Source organism: Seriola aureovittata, chromosome 12 (genome assembly GCF_021018895.1).
Source record: "Seriola aureovittata isolate HTS-2021-v1 ecotype China chromosome 12, ASM2101889v1, whole genome shotgun sequence".
Classification (NCBI taxonomy): Eukaryota; Metazoa; Chordata; class Actinopteri; order Carangiformes; family Carangidae; genus Seriola; species Seriola aureovittata.
In genome coordinates, this window is record NC_079375.1 from 14183191 (window position 1) to 14202316 (window position 19126).

The following is a 19126-nucleotide window of genomic DNA, read 5'->3' on the forward strand; positions in this document are numbered from 1 at the left end:
CAGAATATACAGGCCATACAAGGGCAGAAAATGATGCAATGATTGAACACTGAGCTTTCTTTCAGATTCATGGTGCCATTTTCTTTGCAGTTCATCAACATCTTCATCAAGCCATAAAAGCAGGGGACTTCAGCCTGATTGGAAGTTTCACAATAGAAAGGTAATTTGTGACAGTCAAAGATCTCTTTGTCATGGTCCGGCATGGATTGGCGTGGCTTGGAATTTAAACCCTGCGATACCAACCTGCACGTGACACATACAGTGTCAACAAAATACCTTACCTACACCTGACCACCACACCCTGTCTTGTGTTAATGAGGCTGAAATATAGTTTATCTTTGTGCAATTTCAGTGCTGGCATGGATCCAAAAGCAACACTTAACATGTTTCAAAAACAGAGTACTGTGGGCATATTTGCTAAACTTGTAATACCTGCCCTCAGGATTGAAGTGTTGAATGGAAACTGTACCTTAATTATTGTGTGCTATTTAAATAACATTTCTATAGTCTGTCTTCTCTTTCAGAAGGATGGGATGAAGGCAGGCCCACACTCGTCTAGCATCCCTCAGCAGCTTGATGAAAACCCCCACGGGCATTTGAAACATTCAGGTTTCTGTCTCTCTTTACATGAGGCAGAGAACTATGCTACCATATCAAAGCAAAGTAACAAACGGTAAAGGCTCTGCTGTGGAGTCATGGACTGTGTAAAGAAGGATCACAATTATCTTGATGGATTGCTCCCCCCCATCACTGAGAAGAAATCGCCTCAAGTTTAAGTAGTTATTGGGTTGATGGATTGTGAGAGAGTTCAGAGGTCAGCTGCGGAACTGCCTGGCCTTGTTCTCTGAAAACTGTCAACAATCCCTTTTAACAAACAGAAAATCATTAGGTTGCAAATCAGGAATAGTCTGACTGTCTTTTAATCACTGTTGCCATCGAGAAAACAGTCAGTGTGTAAGTAAATAAAATAGCTTAGAACGCCTCCTCCTGACCTCAACTCTGAATGGGGTGTGTCTTGAAATTAATCAGAGAGCAAATCCACCCAAACGGAACAGGATGCTCAAAGAACAAAAAAAGATTAACAGCACACACAAACAAGACGTGGGATGTTCTCCTGCTAAAAACAGAAGCAAGGATTTTGCTGGGGAGCTGCTTACTATCAATATGCTGGCTCTGCTGAGGACCGGGGGGAAGTTTAGTTCACATGGGTTGTGATGACGTTAAGAGAGGGCCAGGGGAAGGGAAGCAGGCGTGTGTGTGTGTGTGTGTGTGTGTGTGTGTGTGTGTGTGTGTGGGGGGGGGGGGGGGGGGGGGGGTAAAAAGGGTAGGGGTGGCTAGAGACGTGCTGGCTGGCATGCCAACCCATCTCAGATTCCAAACATAGCGCCACATTCCCCTTCCCTCCTAATGCCCTCAAAGCAGAGCATGCCACCACTTTCAAGAACCTGTCACTGACAACAACACACAGCAGTGAAAATCTTCTCCGCCACTTGTCATGGATACGGATAAAGATGGTAACTACAAGACAGTTTCTCTGATCCTAGGTCAGTCCGACATAAATTGTGTGTTACTCGTCAAATGTGAAAGATAATATGTGTATGTGAGCACCAAGTGAAAAGGTGACTAGTGCTGGATATCAACATACTATATAAATGATTATATTATTACTGGTGCTCATACAACTAAGAATCTGGCAAAAGTATCTGATGCTAACTTTAATGGAGATCACCAATACAAATATACTGATGAAAAAATCATAATCATAAAACACTGAAATACACAATCACTTCTTATTTACTCTGACTCCCGTGGAAAATGAGAAGTGCACACCTCGTCAGCACTGCTGCTGAAATTTCACATGGTTCATAATTATTCAAAACAAAATGTAACTACCACAACTTGCTTTTTCTACACTTTGTGCAACTGACTGGGGCTACAATACGTCCTTCAACCATCAAAAGTTTCTGGAAAACTAACACATGACAAGGCGAAAATGAATAACACTTCCTATAATAATTGTAACGTAGTTTTGCGATAGTGTTTCACCATCTGCATGTATCCATGAAACATATATAATTATGGGTCCCAAGCTCGCTTATGCACGCACAACAGCACCACTGCTGAAACAAAGGGGAAACACTGCTCGCCCAACTTTAGTCAAAAATTCTGATCTTGGCTGAATGTGGTGATGTCATTCACTGTGGTATCTAATACTGAGTTGATGCCAGTCACTGAGTGAATCCTCCGGAAACAAACCCAGTAAGAAACAGACAGCACGATCTTGGAAGAAAAGGCCTGTCCTGGCACGGCTTTGCTTAATTTCAGGCCTGCCAGTCTAAACACACACTCTTGAAATATGTCCAGCACCTACGTATTGTTTGGAAGGAGCATGAAATATCGTGATGGCATGCTAAGCACACCAGCAGAGGATTCCAGTGGCGTAGAAAGACATGAAACAGATTGACAAGCTTGTGGCAAAACATTTGCAATAACACCTGAGCGGAGCCATCTGCCCCTCCCTGCATCTGCAGCCTCAGGGTTTAGACAAGGGTGTCATGCCAGGAGGTTTAGTGTAGGAGACTGTGGGTGGGTGTCAAAAAGGTCAGGGGTTGAGCTGTGACAGGTATGGACTGTTTGACACATACCCTCTTTGCCTTCTACCCCCTTCTCAAATTCCTGACCTTGGTGCCCTACAATAGTGTCACATATACAAGGTATAAAGTATCAGATCTCCTCTAACCTTCTAATTAACACAACAAGGCAACAGAGCCAACGCCATCCCTCATGACCAAACACCATTTTAACAGCAACATATTAACATTTTTACCTTTCTCAATACACTTGTAGCAACATGTACATTTATTTTGACAAACACACAGTCACATCATTTGTAAATCTGCTGACACTTCATGCCCAAAGTGTGTTCATGTGTATATTATCTAGTTTGGATTATTGACCCCTGACAGTTAATTCCCAGTTTGTGTGTGACAGCTCAACCATGATAAATATGTGCCCATAAGTGTGAACTGCAGCAGGAGCACTGCTGCCTCTACACACAGAAGTCCAACTCTCTAACTTCACACATGCCTGCACTTCAGGTAATGGAGCCGTGGAGCAGTGTTTCACCCTCAGAAAAAAATCTAAGTTCTGGAAAAAAAAAGAGCTGATTGCGTGACCCTTTGCCAGTTACTCTCATTGCCGTGCCTGCCACGTGGATCTCTTCAATTATAATCTCTTTGTGTTGATTAAATGAAGTGTATTGTAAAGTGAACTGGTTAGGAATTTCTCACAGCCTTCTCAATCATAAATCAAAATGTCTGCAACAATTTCCTTTATGGTCCTTTATTTCTTAATCTACACTTTTAATATTCTAATTTATTGTATTGCTCTAATAGCAGGTATTGTATGCTACCATGGGAGGTTGAGATGTGTGAGTACATAACTAATCGAATATCTAATCATATCATATAATCATATCTCTTACATTTTCAGAAAAAAAGAAGTCAGCAAAGATCACAGAATATCCTTATCCCAAATTCTAACCAAAGAGCAATGCAGAACCAAGAGGACTGCATCTACAGTGAGATCAGAGTCCTGACAGATAAAGGCCATCTGAGTGAGCTCCTGAGAGTCTGATGTGAGATCAGAAGAACGCAATTCAAAGGAGAGGAGGCATCACCTTCTGTTGGAGTGGATCAGCCCTGCCAGACAAGGCACGCTGCAGCCCAGTGGGGTGGAACAGTTGCCCTCCAGTTTGTAACAATGCAATGTACAACTGCTTGTCTGTGTGCAACAGGTGGGTGGTGGAAGGGGAGAGGGGCAGTCTGTTGTATTTTCCTCTGTCTCCATGACAGAATTAGTTATATGGTAACAAAGAACAGTTGGCTAAAAGTCACAAGAGAATTGTAGTTGTACCAGAAAACATAGAGTATATGCAAGTTACTACTTGTTAGCAATGTTCTCATTGTAAAAGCCTGAGGTGCAGCTGCTCGAGAATTTTCTGCATTGACTATATGTTTGCCTCTTTATTAAATGTCAATATTAAACCATTACAAAGAAACTGAAAGTTCAAATTGGCGAATAAAATTTGAGCATTTTTAAATGAGTACATTTGGGTTTATTATTACCTAAATGGAGCCTTGGAATTGAGAAGTGAGAATTATTGTATTTTACAATTGTTATTTTTTAGGGTTTGGGTGTAATACTGTCTCTCAATTAAATTATAAATCTTCATTAAAATTGACTGCAACACAAAGATAACATTGAAATGTGAGTACAAAACAATGATGCAAGAACGGGAATAATTTAGTACAATATAAATCATTGTAATATTGCAAAATTGAACCGAGGCGGTGTTTGTTCCCATATTCACTAGACCTCAGATGAAAGTAGGCTGATGGATGTGCTACTATTCATGAAACAGCCCTACCAAATGGGTCAAGGAAAACTCCTGCTCTCTAACACGTCCCATTGCATCAGTGCCTGCGTCAGTAAACCTGTGACCACTAATTAACATTTCCATGTATGAATTTATGACAATGGCCTTGAAAAGGTGAATAGATCCCACATTAACCCCCACAAGCTTTTCCACTCTGGAGCTCCAGATTTAGGAGGACATGATGCACTCGCCAAGCCACAGAGCTAGTGCTAACTAGCATGAGGTAGCTGTTAGCGGAGTAGTAAATATCTGCTGGGTTGGCCTGGCGCCTCAGGCAGCCTTGCTAAAGACAGCCACTTACATCACCTCCATCGTCACCACAGCAATAGGGACATGTCTAACAGCCAGTTTTGTCTCTAGGGTCAGACTGTGCCATCTGCACTGAATGAGCAAATCTTTATTACCAAGCATATGTTTTTTTTTTTGCATTACATATTCAAATCACATCATACCTCAATTGGGATTATATGCTCTACATATTCACTAGCCACCTGCTGCATGATTCAGAAGGATACAGTACCACCATGCACACTGAATCTGTACCCACAACATCATCCACGCATGCATGTAAACATCTTGTTTGGTTGTGTCTGAATGTCTATTCAGTGAGATGTCAGGGGAAAGTTGAATGTTTTCAGTCGAGACATGTGTGTTTGTGTGTGTGTTTTCTGTTTGAGTATTTTCTCACCACCAAATTACACCACCTCTCCACTTCTATCCATTTAACCAGTGAAAAGAGAGGACCAGGTCACTTTCAGCAAGGCTTAAAAAGAACTAAACCTTTGTGAGAGTTTGAGAGCACAGAAAGGATGTCACACAATGCCGCCTAGAAGGATTCTAACACAAAAGGGGCCAACGGCTGCAAATAAAACATTCAAACCAACTTCGGTGGGAGGTGGACCCCTGAGAGAGGGGATTAGGTTCCAAGGGAATGTCTCTAAAATTGAGTTCTTCGAAGCTTTGTCTGTCGACGATTGCAAAACTGTGAGCAGAGCCAAAGCCACCACGCTAACCTGAACCAGATCATTTCTGTCTTCCAACTTTAGAATTAAAAGTGCAGAATCACATTTTTTATGACGTAAGATATACGCAATAGACTGTTGTGCAAATAAGCCTATAAATCATAGATAAACAACAAGATGTTCTGCAGTCAGAGTCCATTTAAAGCCACAAAACCACCGCACAAAGCTCTATCATCAACACAACAAACACCTGTCACCCACAGAAATAATCCACAGCCTTAGCCTTCACAGAAAAAATGCCAGCTAAATCCACCAAACATCAGTCCAGCAGCTAATCAGAACTTCATTTAAACTTATAATGTCTTACGTTCATTCAGTGCCTGACACCCACCAATCAGTAGCAGCTCAGACTCATCAGATGGGAGACAGACATCAGTAAGCCCTGGCATGTTTGCCTCACATGCTCTACTCTGAGCTCACTCAGGCAGATAAGCACATGCGGTCAGGGCTCCTAAAATACATTCCCCAGAAAAAAGAAGTGACTGGCAGACGGATTCGTGGTGTAAATGTTTACCAGAACAATGGCTTGCCTACTGTGTCCTGTAAATAGTTTAACAAGGGCCAAAGTTCCTGGAAAAGGAGCCAGTATTTTGGTGGAGACATACAGTATGTGGCATGAATTTATACTGGCAAGGACAAGTGTTTTACTGGTTCTATGACATATGAATGCATTTGGCTTTAAATGACCTAGAGATAAACAGATACAGTACAATGCAAAAGCTGTATTAGTGAAAATCAAATGAGATATGATCTGGGCTCACATAAATATCTACTTCAATCAAATTCATTTTGGGCCAATTACTCTGAAAGCAAACAAGCCTCATCTGTCATACAGGAGCCAACTGAAGATCACGTCATCATGGCTCACAGGTCAAAAGCCAAAAAGTCACAAAAACAGGGAGTAGCAAGCCTGCTCTCACTGGCCTGCCCGAGACAGAGGACTAATCCATAAGAGATTTTTGAGCTGGGAGCAAAATAGAAAGTAGTAATCATGTCACAAGGAGCACTCAGACTGGTTGATGAAAGTGGCACTAAGATTTGAAGATAGACTGACTGAATGAAAACAAGACCCAGAGTCTACAACCCTGCTAGGGGCTCGATGAGGCTGTGGCACAGCAGTGCTTTGAGGCAAATGCTATTATCAGCATGCTAGCACGCTCACAATGACAATGCAAACATGCTGATGTTTAGCAAGTATACTGTTACCATCTTAGGTTAGTGTGTTAGCATGCTAATATCTGCTCATTAGGACTACACACAAAACAGTGGCTAATGAGAATGTCATTACCTTTTAGTCATAAACCAAAGTATTGGACAAACTGAACTTCTGACCTGATGGTGGTGATATGAAAAGTCAGGGGATGACCAAAGTCATTACAATTCATTCTGAGCGAGACATTTATGACAATCACTCAAATAACTGTCAAGACACTGATCTAAAACTAAAATGTCAACCTCATGGTAAACTTAAGGGCTGACCAAAGTCAGTATGATTTATTGTCTAGGGATCATGGATCATGGCAATCCACCAAGAGTTTTTGAAATGATTCAGTCTGGACCAAAGTGGTGGACCAACAGAGTTTCCGAGAATCAAAGTTGAGTTCACTTTCAGCCAGACTGGTCTAGCTTAAACTGAGGCAGACATTGCAATCAAACAATCCTCTTTACAGAAAAAACAGAACCAGCTCCGTCAATAAAGCCCCTTTTTCTTTGAACCTCATCATTTTAACATAAACATCAACTGTGCTATTATCTAATATATCTACTGAGAGCTATATAGACAACAGCAGAACAGCCACCTGCGTTGGTCTTGAAAGAAACCACAGAACCCATTCAGCTAAGTCTAACCCACATATTTCATTGAACACATCATTTATCCTCTAGATTTCAAAAAAAAAACCAAAGCTATCAAAGCTTCACATGGAACAGTCAAACAATCTGACAGCTCTAGCCCTGTCTTGGATAATGCATGAAGTTGCATTTGTAGGGTGGAGGAGTGCAATAAAGTCCTCTTGTAGGCAAATAAAGCACTTACTTCAACTCAGGAAACAGGAAAACCCTGTTTCAAACTCAAATTATAAATGATATTTCATTCATATTGTGTCAGCCATTTCTCTCCAGGAGTGCTTGCAAAATCTATTGTCTTTTAGCAGTAACTCAGAATGCTGAGTGTGCTTGTTTGATACACCAGAGGTTCACAGAATAGGTTAATTTAAGTGCTAATACATCCGTATGGCTTAAAATGCCATGGTGGCAGGTGAGCATTGTTTACAGTCTTGGTGGTCGCATCAGATGCCATCAAAAGAAAAATGTGTGTGACAGGTGTGTGTGTGTGTGTAAGTGTTTGAGGGGGTTGGGGTTGTGTGGTAGGTGGTCACAGCCACAGATCAAGCCATGCTCTTTTTAGCACACCATAATACAATAATGCTGCTTTCCCTGCTCCCAAATAAACTGAGCATTACCACGTATTAAAGTCAGACATCCCTAAATGCCCTGCATGCGTCCATCCTCTTGTAAGCATGGACTATATTTAGCCATGTAGGATCTTTGCTCAGCTCAGTCTAAAAACAGAGATAGAAGAGCCAACACCCATTGTCTGATTTGGTGCCCACCAGGAACCAGAGATGCAACACGTGTGGAGTGGGGGGGGGGCTCTTTTGTTGCTCTTGTTTTGAAGTCTACTCCAAAACTATAAAACCCTCCTCACACAAGAGGTCCAGGCCTCCACCTGCACTCCTCGAATCTGATTTTACATCCTTCTGATCCCTAATCCTGAGACAGAATTCCTCTCTTTCCTCACAGTGGATAATTGAGCGTGAGGTACAGTTTTATGGGCCATGAGCCAAACTCCTGCCAGAGACACGGGTCATGATGGAAGCATATTCACCAGCCAAAGGGGCGTGAATCCGATTCCTGGCAAGCAACCAACTGCAGGACATTATTCACATGATCACTGCTGGCTGAGGTGATGAAGCTCAAAGTGAAAACATAATCATGTAACACCTTTGGGATATTTGTGAATGAAACACCATGAGTCAAACAATTTTTTTTCCTAGCATGATCCAAAACAAATAAGCAGCAGCAAAACAAAGCACTGAAGAAGAATGAGATGCAAAAAAAACCACAAATGACATAACTCATCTCACAGCAGCAGAGCAAGGGCCAAGGCAAAAAAAAAAAAACTTTCCTTCTCTTGCCTTTGTAACATCCAGGTGCTATATTTTACTGTCACCACAGAGCAATCATTATACACACTGCAGGTAGCAGCAGGTAAACAGCTGTTCATAGCAGAGTAAGGTATGATAATCTCACCTGCCCAAGGTCCAGGGTGACATTCACCTCGTTGTACCCCAGCCCCCTGGAGAGAGGAGGGCTCTGCCACCATCGCTCGGTCCCATCGATGGCGTTGGTCACCGGGTGGGCTTTGTTTGGAACAATGGCGTTGCAGTTATCACAGAACTGACCCTAAATGGTGTCAAGTAATTGGTATTTAGAACCACACACATCCAAATAATTGCAGCAAACTAAATGCATGTTTTATTGTGGAGCAAGATGCTGGCAAATCAATAATCTACTGCAAAATATGAAAAATATTGCAAAAAGTTTAGAAATAAGCCTAGGTATGTCATTGTCAAACTGCTGCAGTCCACATTAAAGGAGCTCCTGAGGGGACAAGACCAGTGTTGTAAGGGCATTTCCTTTAGAAAACTTGTGGGACTCAACTACAATGGTGTAAAACTATTTCTGGCAGTTGTACAACTTAGTCAGGGTGGGCAGAATTATCAGGTTTGCCCTGAAGCTCTACAGACTCATTTGGTGTTTACAGAAAGGCATAACACATTTAGAGAGGGTTAGATTTTTTTTTTTTTTTTTTTTAAACATACAAAATAAATACATCTCAGACAAAGTAAATTTCAGACTGTGGTTATAGGCTATAGTGTATATAACTTCCTGTTGCCCATGTGTACCAGTTGCCCATTGCAGCGCTTGTATACAGCTGCTATTTTACTTTTACGCAAGGACGAAAAGCTGTGCTGGGATCACATCAAGGTCCCTATTTTTATTCTTACCTGTATATTTTGAGTAGGAAGTGTGTTCGGTCCTCCGACAAGCTTACAGTATAAATCATATCTCGGTGTCCCAGCCTCATCCTGACCGCAGGTTGCTGTGGCAGAGATACTGGAGCCCTCGGCGAGGTTGAAGTACGGAGGACTCAAACTAAAACCTGTTATGTCATTAAAAGTCTCTTGTCCATTTGCGTCGCTGAAAAGTGTTATCAAAAAAGCAAAAAATACAGCGAGGAGATTAGCCACTCTCATCCCTCTCGCCATGTTCCGCATTAGAGATCCTTGTAGATGCTGAGAGCAACCCGCAGCGTGCAGGTCTTGTCATCTATAAATCTCCATGAAATGCGCCTAATGGGCTGCGCGAGTTACGCGCGGGGCTCTCTCAGCAGGACTACACGTACAGCTTTAAGTTGGTCTGCTGCTGTTGAAGGTGTGCTCTCTTCCCGCTGCATGTTTCCACATTAACAACGCCAGCTTTCCGTCTTCCTCACCAAACTGTACGTCGCACTGGAGCTATCAGATGTCAGCCTGTGGATAGTCTGTGCTCGACTTTAATCCACTGAGTGGGGCCAAAGGTCTCCTATCACCGTTTACACTGCGTTTACTCTTTCTTTTTCATTTTTATTTTAATGATGAAAAGACAGTTTTAACACATTGGTTCAAAATATACATAAAGCGTCTTGTATTCGAATTTACTTATTTGCACATTTTGTTTTGTATCCCAATAGTTCCAGCAAAGAACCACTTTGAATATGTGTCAGTCACAATGAGAAGTATTCTGCAATTTCTAAGCCAGTTTGAACTGTCTGCTAACTGTTTGCTAAATGCAAAACAAAAACCAATACATGTGCAAACAGATCACAAATGTTAGATTTTAATTATATAATAACATTTATGGTAAATTAACTGGTTAGGAAAATGTTAATGCTTAATATTTAAATATCTTATTTTATATTTTTATAGTTCTGGTATTAAAGTATAATGTTAATTCTTAAAAGGATATGTGAAGTGAGTTTACAGTTTCTAAACAACTTTTGATCCTTTAAAAATGATCTTGTGGCGACCTCTAGTGGTACAGACAGTCATCACACCAGCCTTTGGAGAGGTGGGTTTTAGTTTCGCAGTTGAAGTCCGGGGTTTCAAATGTCGCTTGGCTTCTTGTAACAAGAGTTTCCGTATACAGAGAAAAATAACACGACTCGCATTTACACGTCTTGTCTTTAAGCTACTGTCCCAAATGATTCTCAATAAAAAGTGAAACATTTGTGAAATTCTGAAATAGTTACTTTTATATGGGTCACTGAGGGAATGCCTCTGCAACTTGTGTCGTCTTTGAAACTTGAAAAACAACAACTAGCCTAAGCATCATGACTCAGTGGCAGGAGGGTTTCCGCGTCCCAGCATCGCTGCCATTCCTGCGACTGGGCAGGCCACTTTCTTTAACGCAAGTGTCAATGCTGAGGTAATGATAGGCAAACAGGAACTAGTTGTGCAGTGACTACAGGAGTGGATAAACGAAACAAGACTGGCAGGGATCACAGGTCGAATCTGTTGTGTTTTTAATTCTCCCAGGACTCCTCATGGACCCAACAAATCTCCAGGTAGGGTGAATAACCTTCCGCAAAACTGGAAATTTCTCCTTTTGTTTATGGAGTGGAGTGGAACAAGTGTTGTTACTTATAGGAACAAACCCACCGAGTGTATTTGTATGCAATCAGACCGGTTTAATTTTGGCAGATGCTTCATTATGATTCCGTCTAAGTGTCAGTCTAAGGTACTGTGCGCTGCAAAACTCTTCCATTGTTTTATTAAAGTTTTTTTTAAATGCAGGGCGTTTTGTGTCAAATATTTCTGTTCTGCGAGAGCTAACTGAAAATAGTGCTTCACATCAAGTGCACTGATTCTATGGTGGTCTGTGAAATGATTCATTCATCGTTTTAAACCGGGACTTATTATAAGGTGCTATATGAGGTTATAATGTCTTTGTATGTCTTTGTATCCTAGATGGAAAACCTCATATGCAGTGTAATTCTCTTTTAATGGTCAAAATAGCAGGTACCCACCTCTAATGCGTGGGTGTGTGATTGAGATATAGAGGGTCCTAGATCAGGTAGACTGCACAATGAGCCTCTTCTAAAACGATAAGTACTTTCCTACTGAGTTATAAGGTTTTATCTGCAGATGGCTTAGCAGATGCTAAGTTGACACTATAGACTCTTTGGTGGTGTTACAGAAACATAAGGTATGATTGTATCTGAAATATTAATTAAATTCCTGTTATTTCAGAAAGCTATTGCCGTAGCACAGAAGGCCTCAGAGGAGGACCAATCTGGGAACTACGCAGAAGCCATCGTCTCCTACCAACATGCTGTCAAGTACTTTCTGCACATTTTAAAACGTGCGTCACCATGGCTGGAAACAAAATGCATCTAATGTCATATTAACTGATCCAGTCACCCTAACATTCTGTACATGGATGTCCATCATTATCATTGCTTGATGAACCAATTAGCATCTACAAGTGAAGTTACTCAGCTACTGATATAAAATATTAGTTACAAAAACCAGTAACAATATAGAATGGCATTAAATGAATGTTCTCCTTCCCATCAGGTGAACCCCAGGGTAAAGATGGCAACCAGAAGATCAGAGATAGATGTAAACAGTACCTGGACAGAGTGGAAGAACTGCAGGAGTACCTAGTCAATAAAGAGGTTCTTATAAAAATTTAATTTTTGTTTTAGAAATCTGGACATCCTAAAATGGGAAATGTGTCACAAAAGCATGGGTGTGTTGCAGCATAAGTGGACTTAATTCCTGCTACTTTTTTAAGTATAAAGTTTATTCAAGTGTCTGATAAAATTGTTTATGTAATAATGTCAGAGTTAATAGTTCATTCATAGTCTGGCAGTGTTTAATTTTGTTAAACTCACTGACTACATAAAGAGGTAATGTATGTGGGGTATGGGTGAACCACTAAGCAAAGACACCACAACAAGCCACATAAACTGCAACTAAGAATAAAAAATATCAAAATAAGACTAGGGTAACAAAAGTGGCATCATCGTACTCAGTCTTACTTTTATATTCTTAAAATCCAAACAGTAATTGTATTGTAATGTATTGTAAATTGTATAAACGCAGTAACGCTAGTTACCCTGAAGCTACGTCTTGACGTCATCAAATTCCGTGCACGCGAGTATCGACTTTGCAATACGGAAGTTTCCTCCTCGATCTTACTCGGGAGCGATCCAAGAAAGGAAAACAAACCTCATAAAAACCTCGATTATCGAGTTAACAGTCTACTTGCAAGGCTACATTTTAAAGAAGTCTGTTTAAAAGTTGTTTACTCACGGTGGTGTGACGTCCGTTTCGATTATTGGACAAATTGATCGGCCCTTATGGCTACCAACAATAATTTACAGGTAAGTTGAAGACCAACCCCAGGGCTGGGTAAAACGCGCATATAAGCTAACAAAGTTGTCCACATGTATGAGTGAATGAAAAAAGCATCGTAGCTGTTGTCAACTGAAGCGTGTGGCCTGGTTTTGTTGGGTGGTGTTCGTTATAAATGCCTCCGAGGGTGTAGAATAGCGTAACGTTTGTAACATTAGCTGCTAATTAGCATTGTTAGCTAACTTAGCTAACCTAGGCATGATTTCGGCATTTAACTTGTCAACAACAAAAAGATCACCAACAGCAGATACTGTGACCTGTATGTGACGTAAAGATTAATCTTTTCCGTTGTTAAAGTACATGCGGGTGTTGTATTTGCCGAACAATATTATCTTTAGCGGTTCTATTGACTAACATTAACACCGCTAATGAGATTAGCGATGCTAACTAACTGGTTTTATTTGGCCTATAAATGACACCTACTTCCAACAGAAAGTGAAATTGTTAACGTGATATTCTTATACATGTGTTATAAGTACAAACTGTGCTACAGTTTATAGATAACAGCTACGGCAACCAAAAGGAAGTGAAACAAAGTGCTGTCAGAGTAAGGTTTAGGCACTCTTACCTCGCTGTGTGCGGTGACATCACGCAGGACAGGTGTAGCATTAAATTTGCTCATTATATAATAAATTACGGTAAACATACGGCTGACATTCATTTAAGTATTTTTTTTACTATTATTCAGTTAATTTCGTAACTTGGTGTCATTTTTGTTTTGATGTTTGATTGGCTGATTGTTTTTGACCTTCTCACATCTACTTTCTCTGTTAATGCGAGCACCTACAGGTGACAATGTAACTAACTTTGTTCTGTGTCTGTTTTATTTTAGAAAGCCATTGATCTTGCCAGCAAGGCAGCTCAGGAGGATAAAGCTCAGAACTATGATGAGGCTCTGCGTCTCTACCAGGCAGCTGTTCAGTACTTCCTTCATGTTGTGAAATGTAAGGCATAAAACAGCACATTGGCATTGAGTATAACCTGTCCACAATCTGGGAACTCGCATTGTAGCCTGTTGTGGACATGGTTAAAAAAGGCTTCACTTTCTTCTTGAACTAACCTGTAAAAATAATTAAAGAATTGCCTGAAAACCTTAAATATAATTTTTTATTTATTTTTTTTTTTTTTAAACTATTTTCTTTTTAAACCGTAGTTTTGTGAGTGTACCAACACTGCCAGAAAATTTAGGAGAGCAGTGTCTAATACAGTCTGAAATAATTTTTGTTTAACTTTTTTCTGCTTATTTCTGACAGATGAAGCCCAAGGTGAGAAAGCTAAACAGAGCATCCGGGCGAAATGTGCTGAATATTTGGACAGAGCAGAGAAGTTGAAGGAGTATCTAAAGAAGAAAGAGAAAGCTCCTCCTGCTAAGCCTGTCAAAGAATCACAGTCTGATGACAAAGGGTGTGTTTATGGGTGGGGCAGTGGGGTATGTCTGCTTATGTGATGCCATTCAGATCTGGATGAAGAAATAGTTTTCCCTTGATATATTGGAAATATAATGATATCTTGATTTTTTACTTGAAATTTAGACAATACGATGTAAAAAAAATTATAATGCGATGTTTGTGTGTTCAGGAATGAAAGTGATGAAGGTGATGATCCAGAGAAAAAGAAGTTCCAAAATCAACTCTCAGGTTTGTAATATTGTTTTTAGGAATTATTAGGCCTTCTGAAGGCTTTGTATATTTTTTTTACTGTTGGTTTTTTTACATGCATTCATGTCATTATGTGGGCACCTCAGTAATGTATATTTTTTCCAGGCGCAATTGTTATGGAGAAACCAAATATCAAATGGAATGATGTTGCTGGTTTAGAAGGAGCCAAGGAGGCGCTGAAAGAAGCTGTTATTCTTCCAATCAAATTTCCCCATCTTTTCACAGGTATTAAAGCTTGTTTAATTAGAAGGCCATCTCTTTACTCTTAAATGATAGAAGCAAACATCTATGTTACATGGAATTGTTGTGTCACAGTGCAGGACTATAGATTAAATTACCTCTGTGCTCGAACAACAGGAAAGAGAACTCCATGGAGGGGGATCTTGCTCTTTGGACCTCCAGGTACAGGAAAGTCCTATCTGGCTAAAGCTGTTGCCACAGAGGCCAACAATTCCACATTCTTCTCCATCTCATCGTCTGACCTCGTCTCCAAATGGCTGGGCGAGAGTGAAAAGTGAGTCATTTTACCAGCAATCCAAAGAAGCATGGGTTAAGCATATAAATATGCTACAGCATATTATATCCAACAGCACTCACCTATTTCATTTCCTGAAAGCTTCCCTTCTGCTTCTCAGGTTGGTGAAGAATCTTTTCAGCCTCGCAAGGGAGCACAAGCCCTCGATCATCTTCATCGATGAGATCGACTCCCTGTGTGGCTCAAGAAGTGAGAACGAGAGTGAAGCTGCTCGTCGTATTAAGACAGAATTCCTGGTTCAGATGCAGGGTGAGTCTTATGAACTTAAAAAAAATATTTATAGTTACTGAATTTTTGATATTGTTTCAGATTCAGATGCTGAACAATCCCCCCTTTTCATGTTAAATTGTTTAAAAATCTGAGATGTATAATTTTTCATGTCACTGGACATTTTTTCAGCAATATTCTGTGGAATCAGAAAACAACCTGTGGGATCTAAAATGGCATTTCAAGTAAAAAAAATGAATGTTGAGGCACTGAAAGAAGCGACCCTTTCAGTTTCAATCCCTGAATTTTCACTGGCAGCATTATAGTGACAAAGAATGGATTAGACTAATGTGTAACCATAGAAACTAAAGGTGTGCACAGGGGAAAAACTGCAATGGGTGGGTGATGAGAAGGTGCTTTTGGGCAACGTTCAAATATTTGGGTTGTTGGGTCAATCAGTAGATTAAGTCGAAAGGCAGGCAAAACATTCAGATTAATGTCCTCTTGGCTGTATAGGACTTGTTTCAGAGTAAGGCCGGTGGTTGGACTCTCCCTCTCTCTGTCGCTTTCTGTACTTTTCTCTGTTCACTTCTTGTTAACTGAAGCGTGAGCAGCTTAAATGAGCACTGAGTCACATGAGGCAGGAAAGTGCTACTGCAGCACTCCAAATATGATCAGACTTTACAACATGCTGATTCTGGTCACTCCCCCAAACAGACGTCAGAGCATAGGTGAGGGGAAAACACCTGCTATGACATCACTGATTAGGATGTTGTCAGAGGTGCATTGTGTTTTACAGCTATTAATAGCTGAACTATAATTAAACTAAATTCCTTTTGAGGAGATAATGTTTATAATATAGAGCAATAATTCACACTTAATCTTTAACAGGATTCATAATTTGCAAATCCACAGAGTTAACACAAAAACATCTGTAAAATATAATCCAATCTAGTACAGTAGTCATGGAACAAACAATTACGTGGCTAAATGTGAATACCTGTTTATCTATATTCATCAATATTGTCAGTCGCTGTGTGTGTTGTATTCAGCAACTCTCCAAGATTTATTTCTTGCATGTGCACACTTTTTAATAAACATGCTTGCAATAATCTATTTAAGATACATCATTTTGTAACTTGAATACAGGCCGCTTAGATGCACCGAAATGGTTTTTGTATGCCTGGTGAGTAAACCTGTGAAATGTTATTTCTTTCTATAACCTTGTAACACTGATCGTTTGTGGTTGCAGATTTGTAGAAAGATGTAGATGTCAGTAAAGGCATCAAGATATAATCTTTGTGGTAAAAAAGTTAAATTTCAAGTGCATCTTACCCTGGATGTGTTGTTACAGGTGTGGGGAATGACAATGAGGGAGTGCTGGTACTTGGAGCAACAAACATCCCATGGACACTAGACTCAGCTATCAGAAGAAGGTTATTGTTATTACTCAGTAAAAGTTGTTTGTAACCATGTTATCATTCACTTGTGCTGACTGTTCATAAATAATACTCTCTCAGATTTGAGAAACGAATCTACATCCCGCTGCCTGAAGAGCACGCCCGTTCCTTCATGTTCAAACTCCATCTGGGATCAACCCCAAACAGTCTCACTGAATCTGACTTTGTCACTCTGGGCAAGAAGACAGATGGCTACTCTGGAGCAGATATAAGTATCATTGTCAGAGATGCTCTAATGCAGCCGGTTCGAAAGGTCCAGTCAGCAACCCACTTCAAACGGGTATGACTTTTAAAATATCACATACTTACTCTATGCTTTAGTGTAATGTGTTAGAGCTAACTGTTACTTTTGTTTCCTTTCTTATGTTTTGATTTAAATAAGGTACGGGGTCCATCCAGAACTGACCCCAACGCTGTTGTAGATGACCTCTTGACTCCTTGCTCCCCTGGTGATCCCAACGCAGTTGAAATGACATGGATGGAGGTCCCTGGGGAGAAGCTATTGGAACCTGTAGTATGCATGGTAAGAATATAGAAATATTAGATGGTAATATAAATGTACATCAGAGCCCTCATTCTAATATGTTTTTTTTCCCCCTTTTTTTCAGTCTGATATGATGAGGTCTCAGTCCAACACAAAGCCAACAGTCAATGAACAAGATCTTGACAAACTGAAAAAATTCACAGAAGACTTTGGACAGGAAGGCTAGGCGGGATAAATGAGCCAAGTCAAACCAAAGCAAAGGAATTGATTGTGTCTCTTTACTGTCCTTGTCCCTTTTTCTTTATTTCTCTGTCTCATCCTAACCATTCACCAGACCTGGTGGTTTATTATAAGTGGGTAAAATTACTGCTCTGTTCTGCCAATCTGATAACTACACAAAGGGTGGAAGACCTAGTTTTATTTGATATTCACTATTGTCCAAAGAAGATTAAAGACTTCCCATCTACACCTGATAAAAGAATCAATGCCACATAGGGAATTTAGAGGGTTGTTTGATTTATGCACTAAAGACTAAAGGTATTGATGAGCAGAAAACCCAAGCATCTTAGGGAAACTAGCAGAGAACCTACACAACAGTTGGTGCAAATGAGGTCATTGGAATCAACATTATTTATTTTAAGTTCTAGTAAGTACATCTCACTAGACTAATAAATACCCCTTGCATATTCTCTATTTTGTATTAAGAAAAAAACAAGCATTTTATAGTGTATAGTGTAATTTGTGGAATATATAAATCTTGGGCTGGGAAGGTGTAGTGGAGGGCATGAGTTCACAGAATTTGTTTTGGTGAAATACATCTTTCTCGTCTCAAGGTGGTGGACATTATAGAGTTTGAGACAGAGATACTCAGGATGAGAGCTGTATTAGGCCCTGTTGATATTTTGGGTTGTTTATCAAGTTTCCAAACAAATGACAGTTGTATTTATTAACTCAGTTGTCATTTGTATTCAACATGACTATTAGGGGGGCTCACCATTGGTGCCGTACCAGCATTATTTTACCACTTTATTTTTCAAGGACTCAACAGCTTTCAATTGCTTTGTCACTCAGCTCATGGCTTTTTCACAACCTATTGTACATTTTTTCATCACTGTCCATCGGCTTTGCTAATTATCCTTAATGCAAACTGCAAAAAACTAAGCCTTATATTAAGATCAAGTCACATTGCGAATTAAGGCAGGTGTTGAAGTTGGACACTGGTGGCTCAGGTGGAGAGATCATCTCTTACACTTGACAACATAGGAATGCATCTCCAAGCATGGAGTTTATGTAGCCATAAGTGGCAGTGTGCACCATGTGCCTTCCAGAAAAGCCGCAAAATTCTTTCTTTTTTAATATGTTGGTCTGCTCATATACTGAGTGCGTTGTCACTACAACTAAGAAATGTATAATACTTGCACATTTCATGTATGCTCTTTTAGAGATTGTATACAGCTGTACTCTTTTGCTCCTAAGGTGTGCTGTCTCCTATGAGTCTTGATGGAAAACATATCTTATTTTACTGTAAATGTCTATACATATAGCCAACTCTTCAGCCTTTTCTTTGTGAAGAGGTCACCCATGCATAAGATCTCCTGTTTTTCGTTTCCATTATGTAAATAAAGGTTATAGCTTTGTCAAGAAATCAAGTTTTGTTATTGACAGAGATTTCCAACAGAGATGTAGGTTCATTAATAATTGTAAAACAATTCAAAAAGGGACTTTTTTACTGTCTTACTAGTTGACATACCTGGCGGGTGGGTGCGTAGGTGTGTAGCTAGCTAAATGAAACGGATACG

General features: G+C 40.1%; 2 protein-coding genes across 5 annotated transcripts in view; one reads left to right on the forward strand and one right to left on the reverse strand.

Annotated features, from left to right (window-relative positions):
* LOC130178367 (laminin subunit alpha-3-like) overlaps positions 1–10228 on the reverse strand; it is a 53230-nt gene extending 43002 nt beyond the window's left edge. The window contains exons 1-2 of one of the 3 annotated variants that reach the window (XM_056390491.1): positions 9531–10228; positions 8773–8925 (exon numbers count right to left, since the gene is read on the reverse strand). In XM_056390491.1, the coding sequence (XP_056246466.1) occupies positions 8773–8925; positions 9531–9800 (423 nt within the window). In that variant the 5' untranslated portion in view covers positions 9801–10228. The remainder of the gene's footprint in view (positions 1–8772; positions 8926–9530) is intronic. The other 2 variants (XM_056390492.1, XM_056390493.1) reach the window with 2 other exon arrangements.
* Positions 10229–10697: 469 nt separating this feature from the next.
* On the forward strand, positions 10698–18972 carry vps4b (vacuolar protein sorting 4 homolog B). 2 transcript variants are annotated; one of them, XM_056390495.1, is made up of 13 exons: positions 10698–11128; positions 11814–11925; positions 12141–12241; positions 13816–13927; positions 14237–14387; positions 14562–14620; positions 14747–14866; positions 14999–15155; positions 15277–15425; positions 16738–16819; positions 16904–17123; positions 17226–17366; positions 17452–18972. In XM_056390495.1, the coding sequence occupies exons 1-13, from the start codon at positions 11108–11110 to the stop codon at positions 17551–17553; spliced, it is 1527 nt and encodes a 508-aa protein (XP_056246470.1). In that variant the 5' UTR covers positions 10698–11107; the 3' UTR covers positions 17554–18972. The 2 variants fall into 2 exon arrangements, with proteins under 2 accessions (XP_056246470.1, XP_056246471.1); XM_056390496.1 differs by lacking the exons at positions 10698–11128; positions 11814–11925; positions 12141–12241 and adding an exon at positions 12717–12952.
* Positions 18973–19126: the final 154 nt, after the last annotated feature.